Genomic DNA, 18,293 nt, shown 5'->3' with positions numbered 1-18,293 from the left:
GTTATTCATACAATTGAGTGTAAAATGATTATAAAATAAATACCAAAATATTTATCATAAAATCTAAAATCTGTTTCTAGATGTCATCAGCATGCAGTGTCTAGCTAATGCACTATGCAGTTGCACTGCATAAGTTTGTAATGTGATTTCTCACACAGTAACCTTCTGTTCTCATTTATGCCATCTGGTGGAGTTATTGAGCAGATGCCAAACTGAAATTGGCAAATCAGAAGCAAATCACCCCACGCTCTTGATGGACAACTCAAAATTAGGTTTTATTTTCCTTTTCAGTTATAGTCTCCTTATCACGTGAATTTGGAGATTGGCAATCAGCCTATTTTCATGTCCTTACCAGACTATTATAGATCACAAGAGGTTGAGACACTTTAGACTTGCAGAAGTAATTCAACGGTCAATTAGTTTTTCTCCAATACCTTCCTGTGATGACACACGGGAAATGAATATTTCCTATATGTGGAATTGTGGCCTTAAATATATATACTGCCAGTTCAGTCTTTAACATGGGATGAAATTATTCCCTTCTTGACGTAGCAAGGGTAATGACAAGAAAGATGTTAAAGTTTGTCAAGAATGAAAAGATTCAGATTTTTGTTGTCAAGAAAAGTTTTCCCCTTGAGGTTTAAATGGTAACTTCAGAATCTTTCCCTGGAATGATGACTCCCTTACTTCCATGTGTTTCCATCTAATTAAAATTTCCATTCACCTTGTTTTCCTCCCACTTAGAACATTACTATCTTCCATTGAGAAACTGAAAGGTGCAAATTCCCGACAAGTAATTCAGAGTAGGTTCCTGGTGGTTGCAGCTTTTTTGAGTTATTGTCCTAGTAATCTTGCAACTTCCTCTTCAGATGCCTTTGCATTCACCATGTTCACCATCCTCCATTACCTTGCATGCACAAAAATCAGCCAACTACCAGCCTTGCCTCATCACTCTGCTTGTTTTCAGTCCAACTCACACACCCCTCAGCTCTTCAGTATTTTACATTGGAGCTCAGGGTCACCTTTGACCTGCATGGTTCTGACGGTTAATTTTCCATGCAGAAAGACAAATCCATCTATGCAGTTGATATCCACACACTCATCTAATGGTTCTTAACTTGATTTCTTAGCATTCACTCACTTTGCATTTACTTGAAGGCTGCCATCCCCTGTCTATTTCACACTGTTTTCTAAGCCCACATCTCTTGTTGTCAGCACATCTACCACCTTCTCCTAGCTACTATCAGCTCTCTGGAGGGTCACTGGACTTGTTAATTCTGATTTCTCACCAGAGATGCTGCCAGTCTGCTGAACTTCTCCAGCAATTTCTATTTTTATTTCTTTCTGACTTCAGCACTGACATACAGGCTGACAGCCTCTGTGAAGGTCACATAGCACACAAAGAAAGCAATGTCTTCAGTGCTCAGTTTTAGTCTACTGATCTCTGACTTCCATTACGTTTCAGTGCAGTGGAGGAGGTAAGCAGCTTGTGATGGTTGAAAATACTGAACATTCAACCCATTGGTCAGATAGGGGTGAACACCTCATTGAATGGAACTATAATATGTCGACATCAGACCGGCAGCACATGCCAGCAGATTATGCAGCAAAGGGACTGCATGTACTTGAAGAAAATAGTGATTTGTGAAAATCAAAGGGTAGCAGTACTTAGTGGAATGAAGAAGGCAGTAGTCAGTCACAGGTACTACCAGTTAGTCAGACGCTCATCCTATTCCAGCTCAGGATGCTGGCCATGGTCATTCAGGCATTTGATTCTACCACAGTCTGAGGATTGTATCCATGCAGTACAGGGATTGGGCCACAATTGACTTTGCAGGTCAATTGCAAGTATTTTGGGGCTTATGGGTCGACCAATCAGGGTACTTTGATACTTTAGTCTGGTCTGTTTGGGCTGTTCTACCAATTCAGTCCTGATGGTTTGGTCAGTAATGGTCAGGAGAGTAGTCCATGAAATTCTGGGGAAAGCAGACAATTCAGGTCTGGGGTGAGCTTTGTTGTATTGAATCACTGACTGCCCTTCTGAGAGGGGCAATTTCAAGTCATACTTCATAGTGAATAGGAGGGAACTAAGTGTCCTGGAAGAGGACAGTTTAAACAGGTCATGGTAGTGTGCCCTCTACATGAAAAGAATGGCAGGCAAACAAAGGAATGAGAATTTACAAAGACAATGCATGCTATTGAGTCTAGACTAATAAATGTGTGCTCTTAATCCTAGTGGCTGCAACACACATGTTCTGGTTTATATGTATCAGAATAATCTGGAGCCGACATCATTGAACTTTTTATCAAGATGTTGGTATGTGCTATGTGGTTGATATTTTACATTTTGCCATACTAATCCTAAAAGTCACAGTTTAATTATAATGATGTCACTAAGAGGTCATTCTTTATTTCAGATCTCCATTCAAAGGTCTGATGTGCTTGAGCTGAAGACTAGAATGTCTCATTATGGTATGGCCAGGTACCAGTGGTTAACTCATGCCTGGAATTTCTTTCAGAAGGAGGTAGATTTTACAACTTGATATTTAGTCTATTAGTATTACTGTTAAGTTTGCTTGTGTGGTGGGATGTGGTATTCTTTAATGATACATGTGTTTATATGCTTTGTAAACTACATTTTCTGCCTGGAGTGTGCTGCTTGCTAATGGCAGACCCATTACTGTCAATTTGGAAGAGCACTGAGCAGAAAAGAAAGTGAGAATTATTTTATGATAATGGAATCTAAATGCAGACGTTAGAAATTTTATCCTTTTATGAAAAGTCTTTTGTGAATTATTTTACATTCTTTTTATGTTCAATTTATGAATGAATAATTAGTTGGAATACAGCTGATATTTTACAGGTAAATTATGTGTTTTAAAAAGTCGAAGGTATTGTTATTACATTTTTCCAAAGTGCTAATTGCATTTTGTATTATTTATGGGAGAGTTAAGTTGAAAAAGGAGAGACTAAAAACTATTCACTTGTTTTCAACCTCAACAATAACACCTTCAATAGAATAGACTGTTCAAATGTGCTTCACAGGAGCATTACAAAACAAAGTTTGACAGTGAGCCACATCAGGAGATATTAGGGCAGATGGTTTTAAGAAGCATTTAAAAAAATACAAGAAACATTAAGAGGTGAAATACCTTCTGGAAAACAATTTCAGAGCTTAGAACCTTGGCAGCTGATGGTATGGTCACCAGGGATGAAGCACATGCAGTTAAAGGGGTTAAGATACCAGAAGATGTCTTCGAGGAGTTTAGATTATCACATGGGGTTGGGCCTGGAAAAGATTGGAGAGATAGAGAGGGATGAAACAGTGAAGAGATTTGAAAATAAGAATGCAAACATTAAAGTGTGAGTTTAGAATTTGATTAGCCTGATGAGAGAAAACAAAATCAGATATATTTGCTCTTTGGTTTTGAATGAAAGGCTTCTTGCTATCATTTTCATATCAAATTTGCCATAAAATATTTACGTTGGGGTTTACTAATTGTGAATTTGTGTCAGAGACTACAGTGTTATAGCAACAAACTGAACTTGCATAGCTCCTTTTAATTTTAAAAGTGACCTAAGGAGCTGAACAAAAGAAAATTGGGTGAGCAATGAGCCTTTTGAAGAGGTTAGTACGGAATAACTGTTGTATGTAGACTTCCAAAATGTGTTTAATAACGTGTAATAAAACAAGTTTGTCAGCAAAGTTAAAGCCTATGGAATGAAAAGGACATTGGCAACCCAGAATCAAAGTCTGTTGAATGATTTAGGAAATAGTAGTTGCAAACTTTCTTTTATGGATTGGAGGAAAGTATACAGGGAATTTCACAGGAGTTGGGTTTCAGACCATTATCTTTCTCCATCTATATTAATGACCTAGTCTTGGGATTGCAGTGCACATTTCAAAATTTGCAGTTGACCCAAATCTTTGAAATATTATGAACCATGAGAAGGAGATTGGTAGAAAGGAGACATAGACTGGTTGAATCAGAAGGACGAGGAGGTATGTGGGAACAAATCTTTGAATGTGCAGACCAGATTGAGAATGCAGTACACCCATGTGAGATCTTGTAAATGTAAATAGACAGGAGAGTATGAAGGCATTGATAGTTAACATTTGTAAAGAACTGGTCTGGCCATTACACTTTTTAATAATAATGTGAAGGTATTAAAGAGTGTAGAAAAGAATTATGAGAATTATTCATGGATGGATTAAGGAAGCTGGAGCTGCTCAACATAAGAGAAGAAAAGGATGCGAGAAGATTTGATAGAAGTTTTCAAAAATTGAGTGATATGGGTAAAGTGGATAGTGGGAAACTGTTCCCCATTGCAGGATAATTATCTGGAGAGAAAAAGGTTCCACTGAAACGGGGTATTAACTGGAGAATGGGACTAGTCTACTTGCTTTGCCAAGATGGACATAATAAATCTGCTGAAACTTCTCTTTGCTGCAACCAATCTGCTTCCACAATGAACCACTTTTGAAGTGTAATTAATGTTTCATTTGCGGTACTGGGGAATGCAAATTTGCACACACCAAATAAATAATCAGATCATTTATTATGGTTTAAGAATATGTTGTGTCAGAAACTCCCTGCTGTTCTTTGAATACAAACTTTATTACAATTGAGAGGTTTGTTTGAGATGGAACAAAATGTATAACATTTTATTTCAGTAAAAAATCATTGAGTACCAAGTTTAATAGAAACATTTCAAGAAGCTTAGAGTGCTACCAATTTTACTTTTCCCAGTTCAAGTGTTGCGGAGTGGCATACTTTTCAGATTGGTTGGAAATGACAGAAATGGAGTGGCCGCCTGACTCCTGCTGCATTAGAGAATTTCCTACGTGCTCTAAACAAGTCCACAATGGGCAACATATTGAGATTTATCAAGAGGTAAGTGGACTAACCTCTTGCAGTAGTTATTAAATAGACTATTATTTCTGGCTAAGCAATATGGTAAAAGGTTTTACATCGGTGTGTTTCTCAATTCAAGTGGTATGCACTTTCTACATAATCTCTTAATGGTAATCTCAGTCTCACAATTACACTTAGTTCCAAATGCAAATTTGGATAGGTGCTGGAATTGGAAAATTATATGTAGTTGGAAGTTAAATGTGGTGTTGTTAAATCAAGATAGTGGTTCTGGAGACCTACTCACAGTTCTGGAAAAGCTCCTTGGTCACTCCAACCCAGTGAAAAAGGGAAAAAGCAAAGAATGGTACATAACTATACAATCCATGAGCATGTTTCTGTGGGCAAGTTATGGATCAACCCAGCATCCATTTCATTTGAAGTGCTGCATGAGGTGTGTATCAGCCCCGTTTACCACTCTAATGCATCATCCAAGTAGGCTACCACAATGTCTGGAAGAAGACAAAAGCATGTTTTGAGGCTACAGCAAATTCATATGGTCATTGGTTGTTCCAGACATTTGCTTCATTTTATATCCAGTTGTACGTGTGACAGATGGCACAGCTCTGCATCGGACTACTTGCTGATAGAAAGCTGATGAAGATGAATTCTTTAAGATCTTTGTCAGGTAGTCATGCCAGCACCTGTAGATAGCTTTAGTGATATTTCAGTGGACGCAGACAATTAGGCATTGCCATCTATTGATCACATTGATGAGTTTTCTTTCATACACCATTGCACAGGATGGTACTAAGTTGAATATTTCTGGATAGCCATTCTTAGCAACATGATTAGTAAAGCATTTACATTTCATGCTTGCAACATAAGTCTTTTTTTGTTAATGTCAATCTCCCTTTGCCAAAACAAGGAATTTGCCTGCGGATACTGGCAGATGGGCACACTACACCTTTGGTGCTGCCTGATTTGTAAGGCATCCATCTGTCTTTTCTAAAATAAACTCAAATGAAAAGTGTTCAGTGTCAGCAGACAAAAACAAAGTGCATTCAGAGCTTTAAAAGTTAACAGCAGGGAGAATGGTTGCTTTTAGTGGGATCTCACAAAGGCATGGAACTGCTATACATTGTGGGCTATGGGCATCTTGTGATGTCCAAGATATAGATGGGATATAGAGGCAGAGCTGCAAACCGTGAGGAGCCAAGATGATGGAGGGTAACCTTTTACAAGACTGAGACCTCCAGTTTTCACATGGCAGAGGTTGGGTCAGTGGCAGGTTTGTGATGCCAGGGCAAGGCTAGAACGATTGGTGTTCAAACTTACTGAGGGAAGCTCATTACAGATTTCAGGAAAGTGCACGAATGTGTTTCAATTACCCCTGACATGGGCAATCCCACACTTCACATGAATGTCTTGCTCTGAAAAGGTCACCATGGTGGAGTAAGGCAGAGATCAGGGCAAGACATAAGCCAGGTTCACAGTTCTGCAAAGGTTAATGGAGAGGATTGGAGAGAAGATTATAAAATGCTGCCAAGATGGATCACTGGCAAGTCATCGGAAGATGATACTGCTGTGGCTTGGAACAAACCTCCCCAACTTCAGGCCATCATATAGTTAAGGAGGTTCTAGTGCTGAAGGAAAGAGGAACATCACCAGCAGCCACAGCCTGTGGAAGGGTAAAATCCAGACACCTGGGTGCAATGGCAATGACCAGCATTACCCCATGACAGAAGGTTATGGAGTGCTGCACTGCACCTGCCTTCACTTGGCTGAATGTCAATGCAGGAGGCAACTCTGAGTGAGCTGGAGGTTGGGTCCTGTGGAAACTTGGAGAAAGTGAGGACTGCAGATGCTGGAGATCAGAGCTTAAAAATGTGTTGCTGGAAAAGTGCAGCAGGTCAGACAGCATCCTGCTCCTTTGATGCTGCCTGACCTGCTGCGCTTTTCCAGTAACATGTTTATTAAGCTCCGATGGAAACTTACTTTGGAAGAGGACCTGCAACTGAAAGGACTGAGAGGTAATCACTTGCAGGCTGCTCTGACGGTCACTGTGGTCCTGAGCTTTTCTGCCAATGGTTCATTCCAGGGCTCCACTAAGGACTTCTGAAGTATTTTCTGATCAGCCACAGTCAACTGTTCTTGGGAGGTCATTAATGCTGTCTTCTGATGAAGCCATGAACTTGTGAGTCTTCCCCTGTCTGCAGAGAGGCAGGGAGCCAGGCCAGTGGGATTTGTTGTAACAGCCAGTTTCCATGGTGTCAAGAATATTGTCTTTAGAGTGCCAGCTGCTGTTGCCATCAGAAAGGGATTCCATTCCATGAATGTGCAACTAAAATGTGACTAAACCAGCCTAATACTCCAGGTTTGTGCATAATATCCGGGAAGCTTTCGCAATTTCTGCATCCTGGAGCACACTCAGATGGCTTAAGTTATTAATGTGTCTCTTGATTATAGGACTGGGTGCTGGTAGACAAGAGCCACTCCCAGTAGGCCTGGCTGATGACAGTAGGGAGGAGTCCTCATATTGACAATGGAGAGAGGTCCAATACTGCATAAACCTCCATGCGGGCCACCATCGCTTATGCTCCAGATGTGGATTATGTTTCCTGAAAACTTTATCAGGCCAACACAAGGACATTTCTTCCTTGCTCTCCTTCCTCTTCTTCCTCCCTTTCTTCTCTCCTTCCTCCCCTTCTTCTCTCCTTCCTCCCCTTTTCTTTTTCTGTTCTCCCTTCTCTTTTCTCTTTTCTTCTCTCTTCCCTTCTCTTCTCTTCTTCTCTTCCCACTTCTCCTTTCCTTTTGTGTTTTCTAAACTTCTAAAATCTTTTAAAGTTTTTTTTTAAAGTTACTCTGTTGGAAACAGCTGAGAATGGAGGCAAGTGTGTCACAGGAAGGTGAGTCCTGGTCACAGGTGGATAAGGCCCCTTGTGGACTGGAGGCAAGGGACTGGAGGCCATTGCAAGGATCGGAGGTTCCCTTGCAGACTGGAGGTGTGGCCTTGAGTTTCAAAGCCAAGTGTGGTCTGTACAATTGGCCCAGTGCATTCTGGAGGCTGGGTGCCACCACAGGGTGCCAGGGTGGATACATTGTAAATTGTATACTTTTTTTCTTTTTTTCCTTATGCTAGGAATTTTATTATGTAGTCATAGAAATGTACACCGTGGAAACAGACTCCACCAGGTATCCCAAATAAATTTTGTCCCATTTACCAGCATTTGGTCCATATCCCCCTCAACCTTTCCTATTCATATATCCATCCAGATGCCTTTAAATGCTGTAACTGTACCAGCCCCATCCAAAGATGTGCAGATTAGGAGAATTGGCCATGCTAAAATTGCCCGTAGTGTTAGGTGAAGGGGTAAATGTAGGGGAATGGGTCTGGGTGGGTTGCTCTTCGGAGGGTCAGTGTGGACTTGTTGGGCCGAAGGGCCTGTTTCCACACTATAAGTAATCTAATCACTTTCTCTGGCAGCTCATTCCATATATGCTTCACCTTCAGCATGAAAAAGCTGCCCCTTAGGTCCCTTTTAAATAGTTCCCCTCTCACCCTGAACCCATAGTCTCTAGTTTTGGACTTCCCCACTCTGGGGAAAAGACTTTGTCTGTTTACCCTATCCATGCCCCTCATGATTTTATGAAACTCTTTAAAGTCACCCCTCAGCCTCCAATGCTCCAGGGAAAATATCCCCAGCCTATTTAGCCTCTCCCTATAGCTCAAACTCTCCAACCCTAGAAATATCCTTGTAAATCTTTTCGATCCCTATTTTTTGAAGTTCTTCCAAATGCTTAAGTATCTGTACCTAGGTATCTTGTACCTAAGATGGTGCCGTAAATGACAACTTGTAAACTTTTTGCTGTGTTCGTTCACTGTGACAATAAAGCTAATTCAATTTGATTTATTCAATCAGACCATATAGTGTTCTGCACGGCTGTCTGACTATTGTAACCAATCACCTTATTCCCTTGGTATCCCTATTGCTCTGGAGATTTTTCTCTTTTGGAAATCTTACGTTATTATTAGATGAGCATATTCGGAGATGACACCACCATTGTCCAACGGATGGCACAATTCCAAACACACCCAACTATCTGAGAGAATGAAGTCCTTGATATCTTGCTTATGTATTGCCTACCTCTTACCCTGAGAGTGTGTTATCTGGCTGTGGAGACTGAGTTAAGGAAAGAATCTTTTCTGCCTCCGCCCTGCAGAACTTTGTCAGATATTTATGTCTCATGTAGTCTCTTCTTTCCTGCAAAGTACAAATACAGGCCCAATCTCCTTCATCTCACCTCATTCAACAATCCCACTATGCCTGTAATCAGTCTTGTGAGTTTTAGTTGCAGAGCCCCCAAGTAAGTCTAACCTTCTCTGGGTAATGAGAACAACATTAGGCACTCATATTGCGGATGATGTGAAATAATAAATGATTTGTAGCTGGAGGACCATTCATCCAGCCATGCCAGCACCTTATGGCATAATGAAACCACAGAATACCTATCTGCAAATGAATGTATATTTGAAGATATTGAATAAATAGCCACGTCTCTCGGGTGCCTCCAAAATCTCTTCTTTGCCTATCACTCTGCACTCCTCTGACATCTGCCACTGAAGTGGAGGCAGTGTACTGATGCCATGTCTTGTTAATTGCAATGACTTTGGCAGATGGCTTCTTAGCTTAGAGGTTCTTAGCCTGCTAAGCGTCTCCTGCACAAGTGCACTCTCTTCTGCGTAATCTACTGGAGGTGATGGGGTCAATGGGAGAGGGGAGATGGAAAGGCCATCTCAGGTCCCTGGCTGGTGCATCTCTTGCCTGTTGGTGTCCAATGGGCACCTCCTTTGAGGAGAAAGAGTAATGGGAGGAAGGCTAAGGTTCCTTGTCTCCTTCTTGCTTTGCTATTGATGCACTGTATCTGTGGCTATAGTGGTTGATTGCAGGTCCAAACACACATTGTCCAAACACACTTTGTGTTCTGCTGGACCTGCATCTTCAAGGTAGCCACTGCTCTTTCAATGGAAGCATCCTAGAGCATTGCCAAGTCACATCTTTAGTCCTGTTGAGTAAATGATTAACAAGTCTATTGTTCTGCAACTGGTAGAGCCAGTGGGTTTACTGTAATTAAATTTTCAGAAGACATTTATTAAAAGGAATATTAATAGGCAAGTTATTGAGGAATATTTAAAGGGATCAGAATTCTTAAAATATATCTGGAGCAGCTTTTAAAGCCAGTGTGTAGAAGGCCCTATGAGAGAGGGGGCAGTCCTGGACTTAATTTTAGGTCAGGAAGCCAGGCAAGTAGTTGAAATATCGGTGGGAGAACATTTTTCAGACAGCGATCATAACTACATTTATGAAAAAGGATGGATCTGAATTCAAAGTTCTAAACTTTTTAATTAAAATAAGAGCTAGTACGATAGAGCCAAAGTGGATTGGGAGCCAATAGTTTTGGGTAAATCTGCGTCAGAACAGGGAACATTCAAGAAGGGAATAGGAAGAGTACAGGGCCAGCATATTCCAATGAAGACAGAGTAGGGTCATCTAATTCTGTGAACCCTGGATATCAAATAATGTACAGGATAGGATAAAGAGAGAAAGGGGACCTTATGGCTTCTACCCACCATCAGGAAGGGGTGGACTGCTGAGCAATCTGCTGCCCTTGCTTCTAGCACCTTCTCCCCATTTAACCCATCCAACAATCTCCTTTGTGCTATTATGGGGAAGGTGTTCTACTGGCAGTAACCATTATCTGCCAATGGTATCCCTCCTCAGTGGAACTGGTACATTTCAGCAGGCATCTGTTGGACAGTGGGATTCCATGCACAGGGTCTTTGATCCCAGGGGAAGACTCACCACTGTTCAGTAAGGTGCCTGAGTGACACCTAATATGAGAGGCCTTCCTAAAACTAGGAAAGTCAGGGCTCTTGTCATCTCTGCAGTTAGTGATGTAACCTCTGCTGCCTCCATTAAATAGCACTTGCTCGCTCTCTCTTGTTCTCTCTCTCTCGCTCTCTCTCTCTCTTTCTCTCTGTATGCTGCTTGACCTACTGACAAAATCTTCAATAATAGACTGGAAATGTACAAGTCTTAGTATTGATTTATTTCAGTACGCAGTATACTTTCTTTAACTCTGAAAGCTCCGTTTATATGGTTGGATAAAAGAAACTGTGCAAAATGATCAGGAATGATCAAAAACAATGAAACCAGTATCATTCCATAATATGTGCATGATCCCCTCCTTTTAGACTACTACCCAGGCAGTAAAGGCAAACATTACGCCTCTGGGCCCTCCCTCCCTCCATTATCCCTCCCTCCATTATCCCTCCCTATTGAATCCTTTTGTGTTCTTCTGCTCTTATTTTCTTAGTTTTGCTTTAAACCTTTCCGAGCTTTTACAATGATCTTTCAAAAGCAAAGCCTAATGTTACTTATTCACTACTTCCCAATTTGTTTCTCTCACCATTGGTTTTCTTTCTCTTGATGCTAATCTTTGCTTTTGCAATAAAATTATGGCTTTCAGGTGTTACTGATGGCAGCGTGAAGAGCTAAAACCCTGGCTCAGGTCAAATAGCATTTAATTCAATTTACAGTAATATGATCATGACTGGAATGTATTTCAATGAAGCTTTTTGTTACTTGGAAAGAAGTAAATCATTCACAACTTGTCAACAAATAAATGCTATTTGCCAAAGGAGGTCTCTTAGGCATTTCACAGTTTATGTCGAAGTGATTTCTGCCAGGAAATAATGAACTAAGCTTTTACTTTTCCTTTTTCATTCTCTCATTTTGTTTACATCAAGCTTTAGTTAGTGTTCATATTGTACATGTGAAAGTTCCCACGGCAGCATCATAAAGACACAGTGGCAAAACAGTACTCACATCTTGTGAGGTCTTTTTGCCTAGTTACGTTTTAAAATAAATATGGAAGTATATGTTTTTCCAAAAAGTGCCTTTTGAAGGCAACAATATTATAATCAAAAACAGCTCAAAGACCTGTTAATGGTACCAGTTAATTATATGGAGTAGTGTAAACAGATTTATTTTATACTTTGTTAAAATGCACGTTCATTTTTACAGTTCTTACAGCATTTGTTTTCTAAAGCAATAACTTGACATGGACAGATAAATCTGAGAATAAATTCTAGATTTATAGAGGATTAAAACTTGTATTATAACTGTTTCTATGCCAAATTTTGTTTTCAATATTTGAGGTTTTATGTGAATATAGAATACATATTTTGATAACTGTTTACAGTATCACTTCCATGTTGAAAGCACCGGCACCATTTTCTTTGGGGCATTCATTTACAATCCTGTTCAGAGGCTATTGTTGAAAAGCCTTTAATAATGCAGTAAATACTGCTGATGGCTATTTAGGTGTTAGCCGTAACTTGTTTATAGATTACTAAAATATTACTTAAGTTGTTTAAACATTTGAAGAAAGAACTGCACTAGAAATCTTTGCCCTTAAATCCTATTTGTAAGCACAGTGGCATAGTGGTAATTCAAAATAATTCAAAACCTTAGCTTAATGTTTGTTCTGTATTCAAATACCACTAAGGCAGGTTTGAAAGTTGAATTGAAAGAAAAATGCCACCACTGTTGATTGGCATAAAAATCTGGTTCACTAATGTTCAATTAGAGATGCCCACATCTGTGAATTAAGTAGAAAAAATATTGCCTTGATATTTCTTTATATTATTTTTTTGCACACTATATTTTAACTTTTGGTTTGCCTTTGCCTTCTGTGTTTCCACTATCTTAACATTCTAGTTTTATCTGAAAGGCAGAGAAATAAAATTTGCTCCTTGACTGGGTGAAAACTGACATGGAATCAATCTGCCAAACCTTGACCTAGTTTATGAACCAACATTCAATAACAAGAATTTGTTAAATAATGCGATAGTGGCAGGTTGCTGACAGCAAAATAGACAAAATGATTTAGTTAGTAGCTTTCAAATAGTTAATTTACTGTGAATAATTCTGAGGTAATGACTTATGTCCTACAGAATATTACATTTTTTTTCAAACCCTGGTAACGTCAATTGAAGTCTGTCAAGCAAAAAATTATATCTAAGATATTATGAAATTCAATCCTTTGGGAATTAGATCCAGGTGTTTGAAAGGCTGTTTAAGTGCTAAGCATGTTAGAACCTCCGATATCATGCCATCAGAGGTGATTCTGAAATGCCTCTGCTCTATTTATTGTGTACTGAAGGTGACAACTAACCTTCAATCTACTTACAAGTGAGTGCTATCAACTAATATAAAAACATAAGGTGATTTAGAAAAATGCCATTGATACTGTGCGCTTTTGGCAAGATTTATGATGTTTATAAATCCATAGTGCTTTTTTTTTTGGTGTTCAAATCTGTGGACATGCATTCCATAAAATGTACTTAACAGGAAATCTAAGTTGGCATTTCATTTAGCAGCACAGATTTCAGAAAGTAATCTGCTACATTGCATTTAATTTACACTGTGGCGGAAAGAAGGCAATATTCATCTGGCATTTAAGTTGCTGTCATTATTATAATTTATTGTTAAGTAGACAAACGTCTTCATAGGAAGTCCCTTGGGAATAAGGATTATTTTCTTCCACTTGGGTGTTGTAGATCTTGAGGTCATTAAATAATCCTGTGCTAGATCTGCACACACTGCTAAAGGGGCTTTTGAAGCTCCTAGGGTGCTTGGGATTTTGCAAGTTCTGTTTGCTGTTTGTCCTTGACTTCCATCTGGGCTGTCCGAGACACTTGATCTAATGGGAACGTAGGGGACTCTCTCTCTGGACTTGGGCTGGAGACTCCATGAGTCAATGAGGATATTGCATTTTTATCATGGAAGTTTTAAGGATGTTTGTGAAGCATTTTCCCTGCCCACTTTTCTCGAACAAAGCCCAGAGTGGAAAGTTTGTTTAAGAAGTCTTATGTCAAATTAACAGACAATGAGAACCCTCAATGCAGCTAACTGTGACCAATGCCCCAATATTCACTATGTTGACCTGAGAGAGGACACTGAAACTAGAGTGTTAATCCTGCCATTGGATTTGTAGAATGTTGCAGAATCATCACTGGTGATACTTCACAAGGAATTTGAGGCATATTTCTGTATGTTATCCATGTCTTTGATGCATATGTAAGGACTAATAACATTGCTGGTTTGGAAGCCATTAGCTAGTGTCAAGCTTGAAGTTTTGTCATTAAATACTCTGGGCTGAATCTTATCCAGAAGAAGTTAAGTCCAAGATCAATCAACTTTTTGGGGGGATTTTGCAGCAGGTGCTTAGTGAATTTTCTCACCATAACTGGCCAAACTCACCTCATTAATTGCCTTCCCTGCAGCTGTAGCGTATTTCATATCTGATTTCTACCCCGTCTTACCATGCAACATTTCCACAATGACTTGCTACTCAGTAGAGATCTGACCACAGACCAGCAACCCTTGCAATTATGTCATCTTTGAAACATTACTGTGCACCAGGACAAGTGTTTGCAATCTGCATTGACCCTCAGTTGTCAACATAAAGAATCCGCAGCCTTGAAGCTGTGCTGTACGTAGTATATAGCCAGCATAGGTGAAAGTAAGGACTGCAGATGCTGGAGATTAGAGTTGAGATTGTGATGCTGGAAAAGCACAGCAGGTCAGGCATGTCCAATACTCCCTCCGCATACAAATCAATCTCTCATATTGGTTATTGTTTAGCCACCAGGCCACACAGTTTACTTAGCTACATCCTTTCTAAATATCCTCTCTGCTGGGGAGAGATGTCAAAGAGGAATCTTGAGTTCTGTGTTCAGTAGTACAGATTGATCTTTGTTTGGAGCTCCTTTACTACACTTGATGGAGAGGCCAGAGGCCACTCCGAAACTAGTTTGCATGTGGAGCCCAGTTGTTGCCTTAATTATGGCTCAGATCAGAGGACGAGGCAGTGAAACTCTACTTTTCCCAATTTATACCCTTCGAGTTATAATAATTACATGCAACATTGATGTCATTGTTCCATTCCCTGATCTATATATCCAGTTCTGTAAGCACCTGATTAATGATGGACACCTTTATAGTAACCCTAGTTTCTCCCATGATGTCATGGTGTTTAGCATATTGCTTTATCATTATTCCTTGGGAACTTACAATGCATCCCATTAATTTACATTCTGTTATGGACCCAGCCAAAACCCCTCAAAACACTTCAAGAGAGTAGCCCGGACCCTAACTTTGCTAGTTGTTTTGAGCAGGTGTACAGTGAATATTCCAGGAGAGATGCTTCTGGTCAAACCACTTAGTTTTAAACAAAACAGAATTTCTTTTCAAGATTACTGAATGAAACACAAACAAAAGAGAACAGAATGTCGAACAATGTAACGTACCCAAAAATCCAACAGATTAAACCAACTTAACGATGCTGTTCCAACTACACTCCTTGGCACAAAAGGAAACATCAAACACAGGGTCTTATAGTAGAGAGAGAGAGAGAGAGATGGCAGCATGGAACACCACCCGCCATGTAGCTGTTTCTTGGATTATAGTCTCAAATTGAATTGAGAGCTTTTAGTAAATGTCCAGACTGCTTAAAACTTAAACCAAACCCAAGAAAATCTGAGCTGGGAGAACTGGCCACTCCCCTTTCTTTTTTTTTAATTTAAAAGCCTATTTCCCGAGGCAGTATCTGTTAACTATAATCAACTTGGCCATAAAACCCACCCAAGCCAGACATTCTGGATTTGCTGGTTTTACGACGTCTCTGGAAAAAAAAGCCAAGGACAGCACAATCTTGTTAAAGGAGCAGCAGCATCACAATTCCAACCCTTGGAGTTATTACAGGAGAAACAAAAAGATGTTAATGCCTACAAAATTCATCATGTCAGTTCTAATATAAAGTTAGTTTATATATAAAGTTATGTAATATTAGAATTCTTTAGCAAATGAATTGAGTGGCTTCTTTGTCACCTGACCTTGGAATGTCAAATAAACACTGTCCCTCCATCTTTTAGCTGCAATTCTAACTCCTTTTATTCCAATGCCCTCTGTTTGTGTGTTTTAAACAGAAGATTGCTTATGAGACGAAATTTATTGTCCCTACTTTAAATATTTCTTCTCCAACTATTTTACTTAAGACAACATTGATTGAAATCCCACCAATACGACTGAAATTCAATCACTTTTTCCCAGCTCGAGAATCATCTGTGAATTTCTATGGTTTTACAAGATTTCTCTGTCCTCCTCCTAATCCCCCTCCATCCTTGGACATAAGAATTCATTTGAACTATCTTGTTATTTAGATTCACTTATTAAAGTTGGGAAGCTGCCATTTCTCGATTTCAAGCTGGTGCCCCTGAGAGATCCTCTGCTTACCCATTTGTCATTCAGTCTGCCTTGCCAATGAGATGGGGGTGCCACTCCACTCTCTAAAGCCCTTTGTTTTCAAGAAATTCAACCAAATCTCTGAAAGTTAGGTGTAGATTACAGTTCTTAATTTTACAATACTCAATTATCTAAAGAAGTTTCATTATTGTGGGATCATACGTTTGTTACAATTCTTGCTAAACGACAAACTTTGGGCCATATATTCTCAAACATCTCTTATCATAGTGCCTGTTATAGATATCTTCCATATTTTAATTTGTTAGCTTCTTTGTTCAGTCTGTTATGTTGGGTTTATCTTATGCTCAAAGCTACCATTGTCCTCACTTATGATCTTGCTCCCTAATGCTGCTCCTTCTCTGCCATCCTTATGCCAACTCCACGGGCAGCTATTTTGTGCTGCCTCTAAGTCAATGCTCCCCTATCCCCAGTGACTGCTGTAGGTCCATGTCTTGTCATTGTCCAGTCAGGGAACATCGGCACAGTGGCTCAGTGGTTAGCATTGCTGCCTCAAAGCGCCAGGGACTCTGGTTCATTTCCCGCCTCGGGCAACTGTCTGTGTGGAGTTTGCACATTCTCCCTGTGTCTGTGTGGGTTTCCTCTGGGTGCTCCGGTTTCCTCCCACAGTCCAAAGGTGTGCAGTTTGGGTGAATTGGCCATGCTAAATTGCCTGTAGTGTTAGGTGCATTAGTCAGGGGTGAATGTAGGGGAATGGGTCTGGGTGGGTTGCTCTTCGGAGGGTTGGTGTGGACTTGTTGGGCCGAAGGGCCTGATTCCACACTGTAGGGAATCAAATCTAATCTAAACTATAAAACACAAAAGGGAACAAAAGTGAAGCCAACTGGGGGTGAATTATGAAAAAAATCTAACAGTTAGCTATTGTCTGCTGCACCCAGCTGTCTTCTACCGGAATTAGGTGTGAATGAAGTTATGTTGGCTTGTAGTACATGAATAAATTGAGCTCTGACTTGGACAATGTCACCTTCCTCCACTTCATTGTCCTTGTCCTCCTCCTCTGACACTGAGGAACTGGGAGAATGGGCGCAGTTTTCTAAATCATCACCTCATTGCCAGCACCAATTATGCAGAGGTAACACACCAGTATGATGTGGCATACTGTGTCTGGACCATTGGAAGGCCTTTCCAGATCTGTCCCAGCAGTGCAAATGCATCTCTAGCAATCTTCTATTCCATTATGGCCGTTGTTGAGGAATGGATAGCATTGTATCTGCATTTTGCCTCAGTCAGGGATTTCACAATGGTGTCATGAGCCAAGATCGCAATTTGTTTCCCATATATCACCATTGTAAAGCCCTGAACCCCCAATTGCACCAGGCGCATGGGACTGCTTCAGGATCGATGAGTTGTAACAACTGCCAGGGTCATAGGCACACACCTCAGGAAGTGATAACACAGGAATATGAATTGAATGGAACCCTCACCTGTTGATGAATTCCATAGCATTATATGGCCCAGAGAAGGCTGATAGAGAGGACCTTCCATGTGTGTAGCTTTAGACACATTATTTTATTTGCCTTAGTGAATGCATTGCTACAAATTTGGAGCTTGGCCTCTGAGTGTTTGAATTTGTAGGTGTTGTCTGTGTACTATGACTTGATGACAGAGGTTGGGGTGTTCTTGGTTTTGGACTGGAGATGACACAGGTTGAACAGTCCATCACTTGTCCTGTAGATTAGCTCTACACCAGGAAGCTTCTAGATACAGGGTGGAGTGTTGCAGCGGGGAAGAAATTGAAGTCTCTCATTGCTAGGTTGAAACAGCCTTGCTTGACCCCAGTTTAGACATGCATCGGATATGTAGTGGGTCCATTGGTGAAGATCAAGGCTGTATGATGTCATGCAGCAGGTAGGGAATGGTGATAAATTCCTATGGGCAACCAAATTTGCAGAGGATGGTTTGATGAAAGAGACCAGGAGATCCGGGAACTACAAAGTCGCAAGTGCAAAGTATTCCTGTGTTGGAAACATGACCAAATTGCGATGAAACAAAAGTGGACCTTTAAACAAATTAAGGCTGAGGCCCAACAAAAAACGTGATCTTAAGATCA

At 40.2% G+C, this 18,293-nt stretch overlaps 1 protein-coding gene across 4 annotated transcripts in view; it reads left to right on the top strand.

Annotated features, from left to right (window-relative positions):
* tspan12 (tetraspanin 12) overlaps positions 1-18,293 on the top strand; it is a 49,466-nt gene that overhangs the window by 27,569 nt on the left and 3,604 nt on the right. For all 4 annotated transcript variants that reach the window (XM_072551533.1, XM_072551532.1, XM_072551530.1 and 1 more), the window contains 2 exons: positions 2,418-2,525; positions 4,752-4,895. In XM_072551533.1, coding sequence (XP_072407634.1) covers positions 2,418-2,525; positions 4,752-4,895 — 252 coding nt within the window. The remainder of the gene's footprint in view (positions 1-2,417; positions 2,526-4,751; positions 4,896-18,293) is intronic.

Source organism: Chiloscyllium punctatum, chromosome 32 (genome assembly GCF_047496795.1).
Source record: "Chiloscyllium punctatum isolate Juve2018m chromosome 32, sChiPun1.3, whole genome shotgun sequence".
Taxonomy (NCBI): Eukaryota; Metazoa; Chordata; class Chondrichthyes; order Orectolobiformes; family Hemiscylliidae; genus Chiloscyllium; species Chiloscyllium punctatum.
The sequence above is the reverse complement of the archived record's forward strand: the minus strand, read 5'-3'. Positions and strand labels throughout refer to the sequence as shown.